At 42.6% G+C, this 18,858-nt stretch overlaps 2 protein-coding genes across 2 annotated transcripts in view; both read right to left on the bottom strand.

The window, feature by feature from the left end:
• ACBD3 (acyl-CoA binding domain containing 3) overlaps positions 1-18,858 on the bottom strand; it is a 50,486-nt gene that overhangs the window by 26,180 nt on the left and 5,448 nt on the right. The gene's annotated exons all lie outside the window — the stretch shown is intronic.
• LOC103123789 (ubiquitin-ribosomal protein eS31 fusion protein-like) lies at positions 16,642-17,193 on the bottom strand. Its single transcript, XM_060192117.1, has one exon. The coding sequence runs from the start codon at positions 17,136-17,138 to the stop codon at positions 16,671-16,673; it is 468 nt and encodes a 155-aa protein (XP_060048100.1). The 5' UTR covers positions 17,139-17,193; the 3' UTR covers positions 16,642-16,670.

Raw genomic sequence — 18,858 nt, 5'->3', positions numbered from 1 at the left:
GGTGGGGAGCCGTGTTATTCATTCTTAACGGACTGAAATCCTTTGCTCAGTAACAGCTACTTTCTAAAAGTTCATTTCACGTAAAATTTAAGATGAAGACTTACTTCCTGATACCCTTCCTTCCTTAATGGTGTACTATCTTAAGTTTTCAATCCTTATACCATACCATTATCCTTTATTAAATCTTCTTTTTAAAAAACTGAAGATTGTCCCCACACCTATCAACATCTAATCTTTGTCAAAGGTGCCCAGTCTATTAAATGGAGAGTCTCTTCAACAGTGTTGGAAAAGTTGGGTTGAAACATGCAGAAGAATTAAACTAAACCACTATATTTCACCAAACATGAAAGTAAATTCCAAATAGTTCAAGGACTTGATGTTAGACCAGAAACTATCAAACACTTAGAGGAAACTATTGGTAGAACTCTTTTCCATGTAGATTTTAAAGGTATCTTCAATGATACAAATCCAGTTATAAAGACTAAAACAAAAATAAACCAATCAGCCTACACCAAATTAAACCACCAGCCAGACACCTCTTACAGAATGGGAAATCTTTACATGCCATATTATCAGACAAGAGGCTAATAACCAAAATATGTAAAGCAACAAGAAAACAAATGACCCTATCCAAAAATAGGGAGAGGACATGAACAGAATATTCACAACAGAAGAGATCCGAGAGTGCAACAAACATGAAAAAATGCTCCAAGCCACTGACTGTCAGAGAAATGCAAATAAAGACAACAATGAGATACCACTTCACTCCTGTGAGAATGTCATATATCAGAAAAGGCAGCAGCAACAAATGCTGGAGAGGTTGTGGGGTCAAAGGAACCCTCCTGCACTGCTGGTGGGAATGTAAATTGGTCCAACCTCTGTGGAGAGCAGTCTATAGAATTCTCAGAAGTCTAGAAGTGGACCTTCTCTATGATCCTGCAATTCCTCTCCTGGGGATATAACCTAAGGAACTAAATATACCCATCCAAAAAGATTTGTGTATACCTATGTTCATAGCAGCCCAACTTGTACTTGCCCAAACCTGGAAGCAACCCAAGTGTCCAACAACAGATGAGTGGCTGAGCAAGTTGTGGTATATACAATGGAATACTACTCAGGTATTAAAAATGGTGATTTCATTTTCTTCACCTCATGTTGGAATGGAGCTTGAAGGAATCATGTTAAGTGAGATTAAGTCAGAAAGAGAAGGATGAATATGGGATGATCTCATTCACAGACAGAAGTTGAAAAATACTACCATGATGTCAACCTGCCTTCCCTGAGCAGACAACGTCACCAACGTGTCCTGGGATTATACCTCCCCAGAGCTCTACCCCCACTAGGGAATGGTAGAGACAAGCTGGGGGTATGGATCAACCTGTCAATGTCCGTGTTCAGTTGAGAAGCAATTTCAGAAGCCAGACCTCCCACCTTCTGCACCCCATAGAGATCTTTGGTCCATACTCCCAGAGGGACAAAGAATAGGGAAGCTTCTGGGAGTTGGGAGGCAGCACAAAACTCTGGTGGTGGGAACTATATGAATTATACTCCACTTACCCCACAATCTTGTCTCTCAGTATTAAAGCAATAATAATAATATAAGTTGAAAAATAAGAAAACAAAAAGCTGAACTTGGACTGGGTTTGATGTATACACCAAAGAACTGGAACATGGTGGCAGAAGAGGACTTAGAAGGGGATGAATTATGTGGAAAACTGAGAAATGTTACACATGTACAAACTACTGTATTTTACTGATGACTGTAAGCCATTAAAAAAAAAAATGAAGATTGTGGTCTGGGAGGTTGGTGTAGTGGATCAAGCACTGGACTCTTGAGCATGAGGTCCCAACTTTGATCCCTGGCAGCACATGTAACAGTGATGTCTGATTCTCTCTCTCCTATCTTTCTCATAAATATTTTTTAAAAATTGATATATAATCTATTTTGAAGGAGTGGGGCAGTAGTGCAGCAGGCTAAGCACACGTGGCGCAAAGCGCAAGAACAGGCGTTAAGTATCCAGGTTCGAGCCCCCAGCTCCCCACCTGCAGGGGAGTTACTTCACAGGCGGTGAAGCAGGTCTGCAGGTGTCCTTCTCTCCCCTTCTGTCTCCCCCCCCCGTCTCTATTTAATAACTACAATAATAATAATAATAAAAGAGCAACAAAAGGGGAAATAAATTTTTTAAAAAATCTATTTTGGGGAGTTGGGCGGTAGCGCAGCAGGCTAAGTGCACATGGTGCAAAGCGCAAGGACCAGTGTAAGGATCCCAGTTGGAGCCCCCGACTCCCCACAGGTGGGGGAGTCACTTCACAGGCGGTGAAGCAGGTCTGCAGGTGTTCCTCTCTCCCCCTCTGTCTTCCCCTCCTCTCTCTCTATTTCTCTCTGTCCTAACAACGACATCAATAACAACAACAATGAAAAACAAGGGCAACAAAAGGGAAAATAAAAATAAAAAAATTAAAACAAAATTTTTTAAAAAAAATCAATTTTGAGGGGCTGTGCAATAGTTCACCTAGCAGAGCAACCACGTCACTATGTGTGAGGGCCCAGGTTTAAGCCCCCAGCCACCACATGGGCGCACCATGCACAAAGGAAGTTTCACAAGCACTGGAGCAGTACTATGGGGTCTTTCCTTATTTCTCACCCTACATTTCACGTTCTTTAGCTAGGGAAAAAAAAAAAGTAAAAAAAGAAAACAAACAAAACCAAACAAGTCAGGAATTGGGTGATAGCGCAGCAGGTTAAGCGCAGGTAGCACAAAGTGCAAGGACCAGCGTAAGGATCGCAGTTCGAGCCTCTCGCTCCCCACCTGCAGGGGAGTCTCTTCAAAGGAGTGAAGCAGGTCTGCAGGTGTCTATCTTTCTCTCCCCCTCTGTCTTCTCCTCCTATCTCCATTTTTCTGTCCTATTCAACAACAACGACATCTATAACAACAACAAAAAAAAAATCAAAGAAGTGTACTAGGAGTGGTGGAACCGCACAAGTGCAAAACCCTAGCAAAGTACTATTTTACCTTAAGGACAGACCACGCCAAAGTGGTAGTGGCAAATTGCACCAACTTTGCACTCAGCACTTTTTTATACAGTCTGTGAGCTATAAGACTAGCATTTTTTTTAAAAAAGATTTTATTTATTTATTAATGAGAAAGGAGGAGAAAGAACCAGACAACACTCTGCTACACGTGCTGCCAGGGACTGAACTTGGGACCTCATGCTTTAGAGTCCAATGCTTTATCCACTGTGCCATCTCCTGGAACACATCTCCTGGCTTTTATGGTTTTGAAGGGCTGTAAAAAAAAAAAAAAAAACAGTGAAAGTGAAAAGCAAAAGCAGGCAAACAAAAAATGACAGGCAGGCAACACAGATATATAGTCTCCAACATCTAAAATACCACGGTAGCAACTCTGTAGAAAAAGTTCACAAGTCTGGATTAAAGGAAGAAATAAACTCAAAGGCCAAATGATTTCTAGATATTTAAAACAAAATTAAAAGGGTAGGAAGATTGGGTAGTGGTGCACCCAACTGGGCACAGATGCTACAATAAATAAGAAACTGAGCCCCACCCCCACAACCCTGGTCCACACCTGGAAGGGAAGCTTTGCAAGTGGCAAAGCAGTGCTACAGGTGTCTCCCTCCCCCCCACCGTGTGTGTGTGTGTGTGTGTGTGTGTGTGTGTGTGTGTGTGTGTCTTTATCTTCCCCATTGCTCTTGATTTCTGTCTCTATCCAATAAGTAGATAAATAGGTAAACATTAAAAAGATAAGAAATATAAATGTAAACTTCCAATTAAATGTGGTATATGAACACACACTTCTGATCTTCAATGAAACTCCACTAAAAAAGTTATAAAATAAATTTAGAGAAACCTGGAAAGACTCAGGAATTGAGGGTTCCAGGTTCTTTTTTTTTTTTTAATATTTATTTTATTTATTTTATTCCCTTTTGTTGCCCTTGTTGTTTTTATTGTTGTAGTTATTATTGTTGTTGTCGTTGTTGGATAGGACAGAGAGAAATGGAGAGAGGAGGGTAAGACAGAGAGGAGGAGAGAAAGACAGACACCTGCAGACCTGCTTCACCGCCTGTGAAGCGACTCCCCTGCAGGTGGGGAGCCGGGGTTTGAACCGGGATCCTTATGCCGGTCTTTGTGCTTTGCGCCACCTGCGCTTAACCCATTGCACTACAACCCGACTCCCGGGTTCCAGGTTCTTAAAAAGCTTGAGTCTACAAAAAAACAAGAACTTTAGACAGCTGGGAGGTGGTTCAGTGGTTAGATCACATTCCTTGCATTCATGAGGCCCTAATCACATGCCAGGGTGGTGCTTAGGTCCTCTTGCTCTCATAAAATAATCTACAGACAAGTGCACACGACTAGTTACGGTCTAGCTAAGGAGAATCCTCCCTGCTACACTGTGTTTGGCAACCCCCAACAGGCAGATGACTACCTTTCTCCTACTTCAGCAGAGGGCAGGGAGTTCAGTGAGAAAACAGAACAATCAAGTTTCCCTAGTGACTGGTAAACAACTCCCCACCTCCCCCAACTCTGCATAATTCTAGAAGGCTGGCAACTAGGCTCAGGCATTCCAGGCAGGAGACAGGAGTGTTTCCATGACAAAACTGACCACAAAGAAAAGATCTACAGATTCAATTTGAAAGTGTGAAATTTAACCAACAGAAATCTATTTAAGTGAGAATAGTAGTCTACTATTTAAAAATATTTATTTATTGGGGGCCAGGTTGTGGCGCACCTGGTTAAGTGCACATATTACCATGCGCAAGGACCCAGGTTTGAGCCCCTGCTCTCCACCTGCAGTGGGATGCAGTTATCTGTGTATCTCAAAATTTCCCTCTGTCTCCCCTCTCTGCCTCCCCCTCCCCTCTCAATTTCTTTTTTTCCCCCCTCTCAATTTCTATCGGTCCTGTTAAATAAAAATTTAAAAAAAGGAAAAAAAAACGGCTTCTAGGAGCAGTGGATTAATAGTGCTGGCACTATTATTATTGTAGTTAATATTGTTGTTGTTATAGTGCTGGCACTAAGATCCAGCAATAATCCTGGTAAAATAGTAAATAAAATCTTTAAAAAATAAAATATGTATTTATTGAATAGAGAAGAAAGAAACTGAAAGTCAAGAGGAGATAGAGGGGGAGCAAGAGAACCATCTGTAACCCTGCTTGAACCTAAGTCCTTGCTCATGGTACCCATGTATTCAGCCGGTGCACCACCACCCAGTCTGAGACCAGCAGTCTAGAAGGGGGTTTCAGACAAGAAACCTGCCTGATGGGAGATGCTGCATGACAGCCCAGGGGAAGGAAGCAGAGGTTCCTTGCCCAGCATCTCAGCATCAGCTCAGCCAACACCACACAGGATACAGTGCTGTTCTGTTTTCTGTCTCTTGATTATAACACACACTTTTAAAAATAAATACTTATAGTTAGCATTTGATTCCCCAGTAACACATTTGTCCAGAGCATTTCTGGTCTCCCTTCTCTCATAAAACAGCTAAGCCCTTATGGAGAAAGGAGGGGAAGACAGAGAGGGGTAGAGAAAGATAGACACCTGCAGACCTGCTTCACCGCTTGTGAAGCGACTCCCCTGCAGGTGGGGAGCTGAGGGCTTGAACCGGGATACCTGCGCCGGTTCAAGCCCCCTGAGAGATATAAGCACATGTGCACATGAAGCAAAACGAAAGACTAGAGTGAATATTGAGAAAATAAAAGTGTAAAAATAGAAATATAGAAATGAGAGACCGGGAGCCGGGCGGTAGCACAGCAGGTTAAGCGCAGGTGGCGCAAAGTGCAAGGACCGACGCAGGTATCCCGGTTCAAGCCCCCGGCTCCCCACCTGCAGGGGAGTCGCTTCACAAGCGGTGAAGCAGGTCTGTAGGTGTCTATCTTTCTCTCCCCCTCTCTGTCTTCCCCTCCTCTCTCCATTTCTCTCTGTCCTAGCCAACAATGATGACATCAATAACTACAACAATAAAACAACAAGGGCAACAAAAGAGAATAAATAAATATTAAAAAAAAAAAAGAGAGAGAGACCAGAGCACTGCTCAGCTCTGGCTTATGATGGTGCTGGGGACTGAACTGGGGATCTGAGCCTCAGACATGGAAGTCTTCTGTAGAACCATTATGCTGTCTCCCCAGTCCTATAAACTTCTTAAAATATAAATACTGAAAAGGGCCTGGTGGTAGTGCACTTGCTGGAACACACGTGATACCATACTTGGGGACCCAGGTTCAAGCCCCCAGTCCTCTCCTGCAGGGAGGAGGTTTCAGACATCTTCAGAGGCTGCAGATGTCTTTCTCCATCTCTAGCTCCCTCCTTCCTTCTCAATTTCTCTCTGTCTGGTCAAATATGTATATTGAGATGTCAGAGAAGTCATGATGCATTTTTACATAGAAAAACATAGAGAAATATGTCATGGGGGGGCCAGGCAGTGGCACACTTGGTTAAGCGCACACATTACAATGCCTAAGGATACAGGTTCAAGGGCCTGGTCCCCATCTGCAGGGGGAAAGTTTCACAAATGGTGAAGCAGGGTTGTAGCTGTCTCTCTGTATCTCTCCCTCTCGATCTCCCCTTATCATTTCAATTCTCTCTGTGTTCATCCAATAGTAAATAAAAAAAAAATTTTTTTTTTAAAGAAATGTCATGACGTTTCTAACAACCCAATAAATGTACTGAAAGCTCGAAAACAATGGAATACTCTGGCATTCTGGGGTAAATTATTTCCAAACTTGATTTTTTTTTTTAAAAGACTTATTTATTGACAGAGAAGGATATTAGAGAGAAAAATCAGAGCAGCAATCTGGCACATAGGATGCTGAGGACTGAACTCAGAAATGACGAAAGAGATACACCTGCAGCACTGCTTCACCATTTGTGAAGTCTCCCCTCTGTAGGTGGGGAACAGGTGCTTGAACCCATGTTCACACACGGGGTAACGTGCATGAGCTTCATCAGCTGCACCACCACCTGACCCTTCCTATATACCCTTCTCTGAAGAATCTTCTACAGGGTGTGCATTTCCAGAGTAAGAGGATGCACATGTGGTAACACAGGGAAATAAGGGATTTGGGGGAGACTCCAACAACACAAGGAGATGAAGTAATTTGCAGGATGACAGCCTCAAAGAGCTCAGAAGTACCGTTCCACTTGCTAGATGTTGCCTAGACAGTTAATTAAATCTTAAGGGGGAAAAAAAGACAAAAAAAAAAGACAAATGACTATAACTACATAAAAGACAAGAGTTTGCATAAGAACCAAAATATAATCAAAATACATGACCTCCAACTTTCTGAGGTAGAGGGCAAGACAGAGGGATAAACCCAGCAGCACTCAAACTCCCCCAGAGCAGCAGTGCTCTCATGAAACCTAGAATTTCAGTCACATGAAAGGCAATGCTGGTCTAACATTTTTCTTTTCTTTTCTTCTTCTTTTTAATAACCAGAGCCCTTTTTTCTTCTCTGACACCATTTTCTCAGACAATATATATTTTAAAAATATTTATTTATTCCCTGTTATTGCCCTTGTTGTTTTATTGTTGTAGTTATTGTTGTTGATGTCGTTGTCATTGTTGGATAGGACAGAGAGAGATGGAGAAAGGAGGGGAAGACAAAGAGAGGGAGAGAAAGGTACCTGCAGGCCTGCTTCATCCTGTGAAGTGACTCCTCCGCAGGGGGGGAGCTGGGGGCTCGAACTGGAATCCTTACACTGGTCCTTGCACTTTGGGCCATGTGCGCTTAACCTATTGCGCTGCCACCCAACTCCTTCAGACAATATTTTTATCCAACTTCATGTTAGCTATCAAACTCAAGTAAAAACTACAACAGTCTTGGACCCCTAGGAATATGCCTAAAATGATTTCCTAGCTTCCTTCCACCCTAAGATCCCTGCTCTGTTCCCATTTTTTGGGTCCTGTTCATTAATCATTTTGCCCTGTTCTATATCTCGCTGCCTTTTAGCCACCAAGATGCAGGTGTTACTATGATTCCATCCTGACTTCTCTGGGCGACAACCTCACCAACGTGTTCTGGAACCTCACCTCTCCAGAGCTCTATAGCACTAGGGAAAGATAGAAACAGGCTAGGGGTATAGATCAACCTGCCAGCACCCATGTCCAGTAGAGAAGCGCTTACAGAAGCCAGAACTCCCACCTTCTGCACCCCAAAGTAATTCTGATCCATATTCCCAGTGGGGGGAGATATGATAGAAGGAAGAGGATCACAGGGCTCTGAACTCTTAACTCCATCAGGACCTGGAGAGAGAAGAGGAAAAAGAGAGGGAGAGGGCGAAGAATAGCACAATGGCTATGCAAAGAGACTCTCATGGCTGAGGTTCCAGAAGACATGAAGACATGAAGGGGGGGGGGTTACTTCAGAGGCCATGAAGCAGGTCTGCAGGTGTCTCTCTTTTTCTCCCCCCCTCCATTTCTGTCCTATCCAACAACAATGACATCAATGACAAGAATAATAATAACCACAATTAAAAAAAAAAAAACCAGGGCAACAGAAGGGGGGGGAAGCCTCCAGGAACAGAGGATTCGTAGTGTAGGCACCCAGCCCCAGCAATAACCCTGGAGGCAAAAGAAAGAAAGAAATAGGAAAATGGAGCTAAGAACCTAACGACTAGTTCAGGGGGCAGCTGCACATTTACTAAGCACAAGACCAAGGTTCGAGTCCTTGCCCTCTACTGGCAGGAGGAACCCTTCATAAGTGGTGAAACAGGTGTCTTCTTTTTACCCCCTCTCTATATACCCTCCCTCTTCCATTTAATACAAATTTGGAGGTGGGAAGGTCATTAAGAGCAGTGAATTCATAGTGCTAGCACTGAGCCCCAGGCCCCAGTAACAATCCTGCAGGGGAAAAAATAATAATAATAGACACCAGAGTGGAACTCTGGTTTTTGTCTCTCCCTTGCTCATATAAATAATTGCATCTCTAGAGGAGGAGAATGGAAATGATTGCCTTGGGGGGCCAGGTGTTGGTGCACAAGGTTGAGTGCATGTTACAATGTGCAAGGACCCAGGGATGTGCCCCTGGTCCCCACCTGAAGAGAAAAAGCTTTGCCAGCGGTGAAGCAGTATTGCAGGTGTCTCTCTGTCTCTCTCCCTCCCCTCACGATTTCTAGCTGTCTCTATTCAATAAATAAAAATAATTTTAAAAGATTTTAATGCTTGCCTTGAGGATGAGGTCTTGAAGATGGGGGGGGAGATGGAAATGGCTATATTTCATTACAAATTTTACAGTTACAAGTTGACCTTTTTAATTTACTTTGGTCTCTATTCTCACAAAAAAAGTATAAAAGGTATAAACTCATGTTCAATTTCAGTCATCGGGGTATAAGACACCATGGCATACGTGGCAGGCAGAATAATAAAGTTCCTCAAAAATGTCTACACCCAAATCCCCAGTACCTGTGACTATGTCAGGTTACACAAAAAGGGAAACTAAGCAGCCGGGGGGGCCCTAGTGTGGCCATCAGCACCAGATTCCAGATCAGTGCTCTGGTGTCTGTCTCACTTCTAAAATAAATATTTGTAAGAAAAGAGGGTGGGGGGAGTCAGGCAATAGCGCAGTGGGTTAGGCGCACGTGATGAGAAAAGAGGGTGGGGTTGAGGTCGCAGGTGGAAATTAAAGCAGCAGTTGGCTTTAGCCTGGACTAAAGGCTAAAATCATAGGTTTCTTTTATCTTCTTCCTGGAGGTGAAGGCAAAGGGTTTTAACAAATTACTTCAATGTCTCTCTTAGTCTTTACTTCATGAAATGAAAAGCCATAAAATCTATAGGAAAAGACAGTAAAGACAGGTAAGTGAACTGCACAACCAAAACAACCCCCACCACATATCCACTTAGTATAAACACATAATGTGCTGCTGGTTGTGCTATTATAAAGATGTAAATTGAAACATCAATAGCCTTAAAATGTGAGGGAGGATGTTACATCCTCCAAAGGGAGGCTGGACTCTATGTTCCACCTGAGGAAGATGGGTCCTGATACTGGGGCAGCTTGGAACATTCCTACTCATGACCACAGGGATGCTGAGGTCACGTAGGTTCCTAAGTTGAATATGGGCCCCAGATCAAATCAATGGGGTTTACAGTCAATAATAATTATACACCTTTTCCATATTTGGGAGCTTCTCTCTTCCCTGATCCAGCTTTCTGGTCCTTTTTCCAGCCATGACATCATCTCCCCAGACAATAACTTGGATCTACCTGCATATCAGATGTCAGGCACAGGGGGAAAAAAAAAATTAGTATAGTCATGGCCCTTTGGAATGTAACGAAAATAGGACTACTACTGTCTACAAAACGGAGATTTCCCCCCCCCCCAACTCATCACCTGAACTATTCCAGCCTTTAGGCTCATGATTAGTCAACAATTTGTTTGGCTCTATATGCTAACTCTTTTTTCAATCACCAGGTTCCAGAAGTTAACATGATGCCAACTGGATTTCCCTGGGCAGATGACCCCACCAATATGTCCTGAAGTCTCACTTCCCCAGAGCCCTGCCCCCTAGGGAAAGAGAGAGATGCAGCCTGGGAGTATGGATCAATCAACCTGTCAATGCCCATGTTCAGCAGGGAAGCAATTATAGAAGCCAGACCATCCACCTTCTGCACTCCATAATGACCCTGGGTCTATACTCCCAGAGGGATGAAGAATAGGAAAGTCATCAGGGGAAGATATGGTTTAGGGAGTTCTGGTGTCGTGAATTGTGTGTTGTACTTACTCCTCTTATCCTACGGTTTTTGTGTTTAATTATAAATTTAAAAAAATTTTTAAATGTGAGGGAGGTAGGAAAGTGTAGCACTTACATATTCTAATGAGGAAGACATCAGCTTAAAATGCAAAATGCTGGGCAGGGAAGATAACATAATAGTTATGCAAACAGACACTCATGCTTGAGGTTCCAAAGTCCCAGGTTCAATCCCATGCACCACTATAAACCAGAACTGAGCAGTGCTCTGGTGTTTCTATGTGTGTCTCTCTCTTTTTACATCTTTCTCACAAATAAAATATTTTTTAAAATGCAAGGGCCAGGTGGTAGCACAACAGGTTAAGCACACATGTTGGATGAAGCACAAGGAAGGATCCTGGTTTGAGCCCCTGGCTCCCCACCTACAGGGGAGTCACTTCATAAGCGGTGAGGCAGGTCTGCAGGTGTCTATCTTTCTCTCCCCCTCTGTCTTCCCCTCCTCTTTTGATTTCTCTCTGTCCTATCCAACAACAGCATTAACAACAACAAGGGTAACAAAATGGAAAAAATGGGCTCCAGGAGCAGTGGATTCTTGATCCAGGTACCAAGCCCCAGCAATAACCCTGGAGACCAAAAAAAAAAAAAAAAAAAAAAGCTTTGTCTAAGGTTCTTGGTAAGCACAAAAAAAGTGGTAAATAAACAGAAGATGAAAGTAAAGGCATCAAAACCATCTAACTAGAGACTGGGAGCCCAGCAAAAATACTTCCTTGTAAGGGAAAGTCCTATTACATGTTTGGATAACTATTATCTTTAGTTCTTAATTCTGATTTAATCTCTATTATTTTTTTATATTTATTTATTTATTTATTTATTCCCTTTTGTTGCCTTTGCTGTTTTTTATCATTGTAGTTATTGTTGTCGTCACTGTTAGATATGCCAGAGAGAAATGGGGGGGGAGACAGAGAGAAGGAGAGAAAGACACCTGCAGACCTGCTTCATCGCCTGTGAAGCGACTCCCCTGCAGGTGGGGAGCCAGGGGCTCAAACTGGGATCCTGACGCTGGTCCTTGCGCTTTGCGCCAAGTGTGCTTCACCGGACTCCCCCTCTCTCTCATTTGAATGGGAAAGGAGTGGTAGAGAGGGAGAGAGACAGAGAGACACCTATAGCCCTGTTTTACCACTCATAAAGCTTTCCCCCTGCATTTGGAGACCAGGGGCTTGAACCTGGGTCCTTGCGCATTGTAATATGTGCACTCAACCAGGTGTGCCACCACCTGGCCCCCAAGACTTTGGCTCTTTTTTTCTGCCACTAATTCAACACATCCAACAGTAAAGCCTCACCAATCTTACTTCTTCCTAAACATAAAGAGTTCTGAGTGCCAAATGCCAGATACTCTGCTAAGAGTTTATATAAATTATTTCTTATAATTCCTACACAATCTTTTGAGCGAAGGAAAGCAGAGTTTAAACTGAGTAGCTGAAGTAGGGAAAAGTACCAGAGGGAGTGATGACTCCAGAGCTCAACTTCCAAAACACTGAGTCAGAGTAGCTCACATTTTAGTTCACTGATCTAAGTGAACAGTCTCTCCTTCGGAAGGCTGATCACCAGCATGTTCTCACTTTGGGGAAACTCATCAATCTGTACACTATGGCCCGCATACTTGACCTGCACTTATGCCAAGTTTACAGGGCAAGGCTCAGACAAGTATTAACATTGCTTACATGAAATTTTAGTTCAGCTCAAATTTAACATGAACTAACAAATTAAAATGTCAGACGGCAGGTGTCAGGAGATGGCTCCCCCAGTGGAACACCCACTTTACCAGGTGTGAGGATCCAGGTTTGAGTCCCTGCCACTACATGGAACACCACCTGCATGGGGGAAGTTTAATGAACAGTGAAGTACTGTGCACTCTCTCACTCTCTCTCCACGTCTGTTAACAGTGCAGACACAGAACCCCAATAAAAACTCAATGACCCCCCCAAAAAAAAGATGACTGAGTGATTACTATTCGTGCTCACCATAAGATCCCCACAATTGTTAGGTCTATTCTTAACATGCAACTGCACATTTGTATCTAAAGATAGTTTAGAACAAACAAAAATGGGGGGGGCGATAAACTCAATACATGTTCCACAGTGACAACTAAATTTGAAATTATTTAAAGCTAGGCCACTTAAGTTACAGAGATACAAACTAATCAATTATATATAAACTACCAAGAAATTCGAGCTATCACTTTGAAATATTAATGAAGCCATTTAGAAAAGTTCTTATAGATGTGTATGCTTAAAAACAAAAGGAGAGGGAGTCGGGCTGTAGCGCAGCGGGTTAAGCGCAGGTGGCGCAAAGCACAAGGACCGGCATAAGGATCCCGGTTCGAACCCCGGCTCCCCACCTGCAGGGGAGTCGCTTCACAGGCGGTGAAGCAGGTCTGCAGGTGTCTATCTTTCTCTCCTCCTCTCTGTCTTCCCCTCCTCTCTCCATTTCTCTCTGTCCTATCCAACAACGATGACAACAATAATAATAACTACAACAATAAAACAAGGGCAACAAAAGGGAATAAATAAATATTAAAAAAAATTATAAAAAAAAAAGGAGAATCATTTCAGTATGTTCATATGACTGGTTCTCTACTGTCAGCATAACTACTGAGCAGTTAATAGCAATGCTAGGTAAACACATTCACATTCCATAATGAAACTGAATCCAAGATTTAAATTCTTCCAAATTCACCCAGAGCTTCCTTTTAGTAACATGTCCTCAAAAACAATGAGTTCTTTCTGCATCACCAGCTATTTACTGAAAGGTCTAGAAATAATGACCAGTCCAGTAGCATCAAGTACCCACTCCCAGCACTCAAATCTGGCTCTTCTCATGCCACTCTCCACTAGAAGGAATGTGTGTCCTTGGAGAGACAGCTGATTCCTGCTGAGACAGGAACTACATAAGAATAAACTCAGAACATCTCACCACCCAGACAGCAAGGATTATGAGAAACCAGCAGTCATAATGTGAAAAGAACTTTGAAGCCAATTTAAAAAGATTCCCTCCTGATAAGGATGGTACAGTTTGAGCATCAATAACATTAAGAGCTTAAAAAAATTTTTTTTCCTTTAAAAAAATTTTTTTTATTATCTTTATTTATTGGATAGAGAAAGTCAGAAATCAAGAGGAAAGGGGAGAGAGAGAGAGAGATCTGCAGCACTGCTTTACCACTACTTGTGTGTGAAGCTTTCCCCTGCAGGTGGGGACCCGAGGCTCGAATCTGGGTTCTTGCACACTGTAACATGTGCACTCAACCAGGTGTGCCACCACTGAGCCCCCAAAATTTTCCTTACTTTTATTACTTCAACTGTATCCCAAACCAAATAGTAAATAAGGAAAAGTATTACAGTGATGGATAATTACAGTAGCACCATTATTCAACCTCAATGAATTAACAAACCCATTTTCAATTTACAAGAGAGAAGAAAAAAAAAATCATGACATCAGCTAAACTCAGCTAAACGCAGACCACCCCAAATGTGTGAGCAGGAATAAAATTTCACTTCTGCCCTTTTTCTTCTGGACCAGGCAGAATGACTCCCACACAGGATGGCAAGAGCGTCATTTTGCCATCAATGAGGTTGTATGACCAGAGACTATACCATCAACATTCATGAACAAATCCATGGAATGAGTGTCAAGAAGCACCTATCTTGGGCATGCAGGAGATGCAGAAATTTGCCATAAAGGAGATGGATACTCTAGATGTGGGTATTGACACTAGGGTCAACAAAGCTCTCCAGCCCCATGCTGGGTCTGAGTACTGCTGCCCACAAAGGTAAGGAGGATTTAGCTCCTTTGCCATGTGTGTGACCCAGGTTCAAGTCCAGCTCCTACCTCACTAAAGGAAGCTTCAGTGTTATATTTTCTTTCCTTCCTTCTATCTCTCTCTCTGCCTAAAAATGTCTGCCTGGAATGTGAAAAAGTCCTGGAGAAGACAAAGAAAATGTATTATAAGGGCAAAGATTCACCAAACAAACTCTATATTTGTTGGTTATCTACATATGTTACCATTTAAAAAAAAAACAAAAAACTACAGTCAATGTGAATGAGAACTAATCACTGTTTGTCAAATTAAATTACAAAATCACACAAAAAGGGTAGCCAGGCAGTAGCGCACTGCGTTAAGCTCACTTAGTACATAGCACAAGGACCTGTGCAAGAATCCCGGTTTGAACTCCCAGCTCCCCAACTGCAGCAGGTCAATTCACAGGTGGTGAAGCAGGTCTGTAGGTGTCTTTTTCTCCTCCTCTCTATCTTCCCATAGCTCTCAACTTCTCTCTGTCCTATCCAAAAAATAAAATAAAATAAATGGCCTCCAGGAGCAGTGGATTCACAGTGCAGGCACTAAGCCCCAGTGATAAACCTGGAGGCAAAAATAAATTAATTAATAAAAATAAGATAAAATAGGGGAGTCGGGCAGTAGTGCAGCTGGTTAAGTGCACGTGGCGCAAAGTGCAAGGACTGGTGTAAGGATCCCAGTTCGAGCCCTGGGCTCCCCACCTGCAGGGGAGTCACTTCACAAGCGGTGAAGCAAGTCTGCAGGTGTCTCTCTCTCCCCCTCTGTCTTCCCCTCCTCTCTCCATTTCTCTCTGTCCTATCCAACAACATCAACAACAACAACAATAATAACTACAACAATAAAACAAGGTCAACAAAAGGAAATAAATAAAAATTTTTTAAAAAGATAAAATAAAGTCACATAAAAGGAATTTCACATTAATATTTTTTATAGCAATTTATGTGGTCTGTGAGGTGGCACAGTGTATAAGGCATTGGGCTCTTAAGCATGAGGTCTTGAGTTTGATCCCCGGAAATACATGTACCAGAGTAATGTCTGGTTCTTTCTCTCTCTCCTCCTTTCTTTTTTATTTTATTTATTTATAAATGAGAGGGATAGGAAGAGAGAGAAAGAGAAAGAACCAGACATAACTCTGGTACATGTGCTGCCGGGGATCGAATTCAGGACCTCATGATTGAGAGTCCAATGCTTTATCTACTGTGCCACCTCCTAGACCACTCCTCCTATCTTTCTCATTAATAAATTTAAAAAAATTTAAATAAAAGATTTATTACTTATGAGAATAAGAACAGAGTCTGGCATATGTGATGTTGGGGACAGAACCCAGGGCCTCATATATGTATGTCTGTGCTGTATCTGTGAAGAGACTGTGCACAAAGTGTTTTTAGAAGGGCCAGGATGGAGCTTAATGGTATAATGCACAGTCTGCAAATAGGAAAAAACAAAAATAAAAATGTAGAAAAATAATAGGGACTTTCAAGCCTGAGGCACCAACAGTCCCAAGTTCAATCTCCAGCACCACCACATACCAGTTATTTTTACTGGGGAGAAAAGAAAAGTAGAGAATAGGAGAAGGCAGGCAATATAAATCTTCCCAGTAGCCCACTAGTACTTCTGAATATATATATTAAAGTTTCAAAATGTGAAAAGGCAAAAAGATAGGTAGCTTTGAATATTTTCCTCAGGACACCATCAGGGTTCCTTTTGGTTGTTTGTTTTAAAGATTTTTTTTTTTTTGCCTCCAGGATTATTGCTGGGGCTCCGTGCCTGCACTATGAATCCCCCACTCCTGGAAGCCTTTTTCCCCCTTTTGTTGCCTTTTTTGTTTACCGTTGTTAATGTTATTATTGTTGCTGTTGTTATTGCTGTCACTGTTGTTGGATAGGACAGAGAAATCGAGAGAGGGGAAGACAGAGGGGGGGAGAGAAAGATAAACACCTGCAGACCTGCTTCACCACTTGTGAAGCGGCCTCCCCCTGCAGGTGGGGAGCTGGGGGCTTGAACCGGGATTCTTATGCCAGTCCTAGCACTTTGCGCCACGTGCACTTAACCCGCTACACTATGGCCCAGCCCTGTTTTTTTTTTTTTCTTCAGTTCATGGTCTTTTATTAACTCATACAATTACTTGTCTTCAGGTTTGCTGAAACAGTAAGTCAAACAACATTTGCCACAATAATGTCTGTCAAAGTAGCTGGCCATAAAAACTCCAGCACCGCACTCATCTGAAGGGCATTCCCGATGAAGGCGGCTGATTTTGTCATTCTCATCCACCTTATAATATTTCAGGACTGCCAGCTTAACCTTCTTCGTCTTATGCTTATTTTTCTTGGGAGTGGTGTAAGACTTCTTCCTTTTCTTAGCACCACCACGCAGTCTCAAAACAAGATGAAGTGTGGACTCCTTTTGAATGTTGTAGTCCGACAGAGTATGCCCATCTTCCAGCTGCTTGCCAGCAAAAATCAGACGTTGCTGGTCAGGAGGAATGCCTTCTTTATCCTGGATCTTGGCTTTCACATTCTCTATAGTATCTGAGGGCTCGACCTCGAGCGTGATGGTCTTCCCAGTGAGGGTCTTCACGAAAATCTGCATCTTGGCGGCGGCTCCACCACAGGTGGCAGCTCGGAAAGCGTTTGCTTTGTTTTTAATATTTATTTATTTATTTATTCCCTTTTGTTGCCCTTGTTTTATTGTTGTAGTTATTATTGTTGTTGTTATTGATGTCGTTGTTGGATAGGACAGTCTGGCCCTGATTTAAAGATTTATTTAGGGCTGGGGAAACAGCATAAAGATTGGACAAATGACATTCATGACTGAGGCCATTCATGACTAAGGCCCAGCTTCAATCCCTGGCACCACAAGCCAGAGCTGAGCAATGCTGTGTCTCTCTCTCTTATCTTCCTCATTAAAAAATAAATATTTAAAACTAAATAAATAACTAAAGATTTATTTACGATGGGTGGGGGCTGGGCAGAGAGAAGGCCAGAGCTGTCATAAATCAAACTCTGGCTCCCGTGCCTGAGAATCTAATGCTCTACTTGCCTATACCACCTCCAGGGCTGCTATTTTTTGACCAGAGCAGTCGCTGCTCACTTCTGGCACTAGGGGTGCTGGGGAATACAACGTGGAAGGTCACAGTGGAAGGTCCTGTCAATGCCGCCATGCTACCTTCCAGGACTTTCTGTTCCTGGTTTCCGTCTCATCTCCTCTAGTGGGACTGGCATAATGGTTAAGCAAATAGACTCTCATACTTGAGGCTCCAAAGTCCCAGATTCAATCTCTAGCACCCACCATAAACCAGAGCTGAGCATGCTCTGTTAAAATAAATGATACAATAAATAAATAAATAAATAAAAAATAAATGATACAAAACAAAAACAGAAAACCTCTCCTTAGAATCAGACTGAAAACTCAAGCCTGCTCCTTACTAATAACTGAGTGGTCTTGGATGATACCCTCACTAGGTTTCATAGAAGGTGAAGCTAAGTAGTGTTTATACAGCTCTCAAAACAGTGCCTGCCGTTTACCATGCTTTACAGGGTACCCGCTCAGTACAGGAGGCATTTTTATTGTGAGGCTTTAAAGTTAAAAGTTCCCCCTACCCAGCATAAAAAAGATAAACAGTGAGACAGAAAAATCCATCCATAGAATTCTTAAATACCGGGAGTCGGGTGGTAGCACAGCGGGTTAAGCCCACGTGATGTAAAGTGCAAGGACCGGCGTGAGGATCCAGGTTTGAGCCCCTGGGTCCCCACCTGCAGGGGAGTCGCTTCACAGGCGGTGAAGCAGGTCTGCAGGTACCTATCTTTCTCTCCCCCTCTGTCTTCCCCTCCTCTCTCCATTTCTCTGTCCTATCCAACAACGATGACACCAATAACAATAATAATAACTACAACAATAAAAAGGCAACAAGGGCAACAAAAGGGAAAATAAATAAATAAAATTTTTTTTTAAAGTTGAAATCTTAAAAAAAAAAATCTTAAATGCCAAAACAACTCTAGAGATTAACTCCATCCACGAAGTATAAAGGCTACAACAAAGTCAACTATCTTACATAATAATCCAAATAGATAAGAAAAACTCGTATAATACTGCTTGATTTGGGCAACTTTATTGCTCCCTTTAAAAACCTTGGGGGTGGGTGGGCATGGGGCAGGCAGCCAGGTGGTGGTGCACATTACCAAGTGCAAGGATCCGGGTTCAAACCCTCAGTCCCACCCGCAGGGGGACTTCATGAGAGGTGCAGCAGAGCTGCAGGTGTCTCTCTTCCATTCTCTCAAATTCCTGCTGTCCTATGAATAAAATAAAGAAA

Source organism: Erinaceus europaeus, chromosome 6, assembly GCF_950295315.1.
Source record: "Erinaceus europaeus chromosome 6, mEriEur2.1, whole genome shotgun sequence".
Classification (NCBI taxonomy): Eukaryota; Metazoa; Chordata; class Mammalia; order Eulipotyphla; family Erinaceidae; genus Erinaceus; species Erinaceus europaeus.
This window is presented reverse-complemented; position numbering and strand designations above follow the sequence as displayed.

Bases quoted from the DNA above. Each gene is read 5' to 3' on its own strand.
- LOC103123789 (XM_060192117.1), bottom strand. From the start codon at position 17,138: ATGCAGATTTTCGTGAAGACCCTCACTGGGAAGACCATCACGCTCGAG.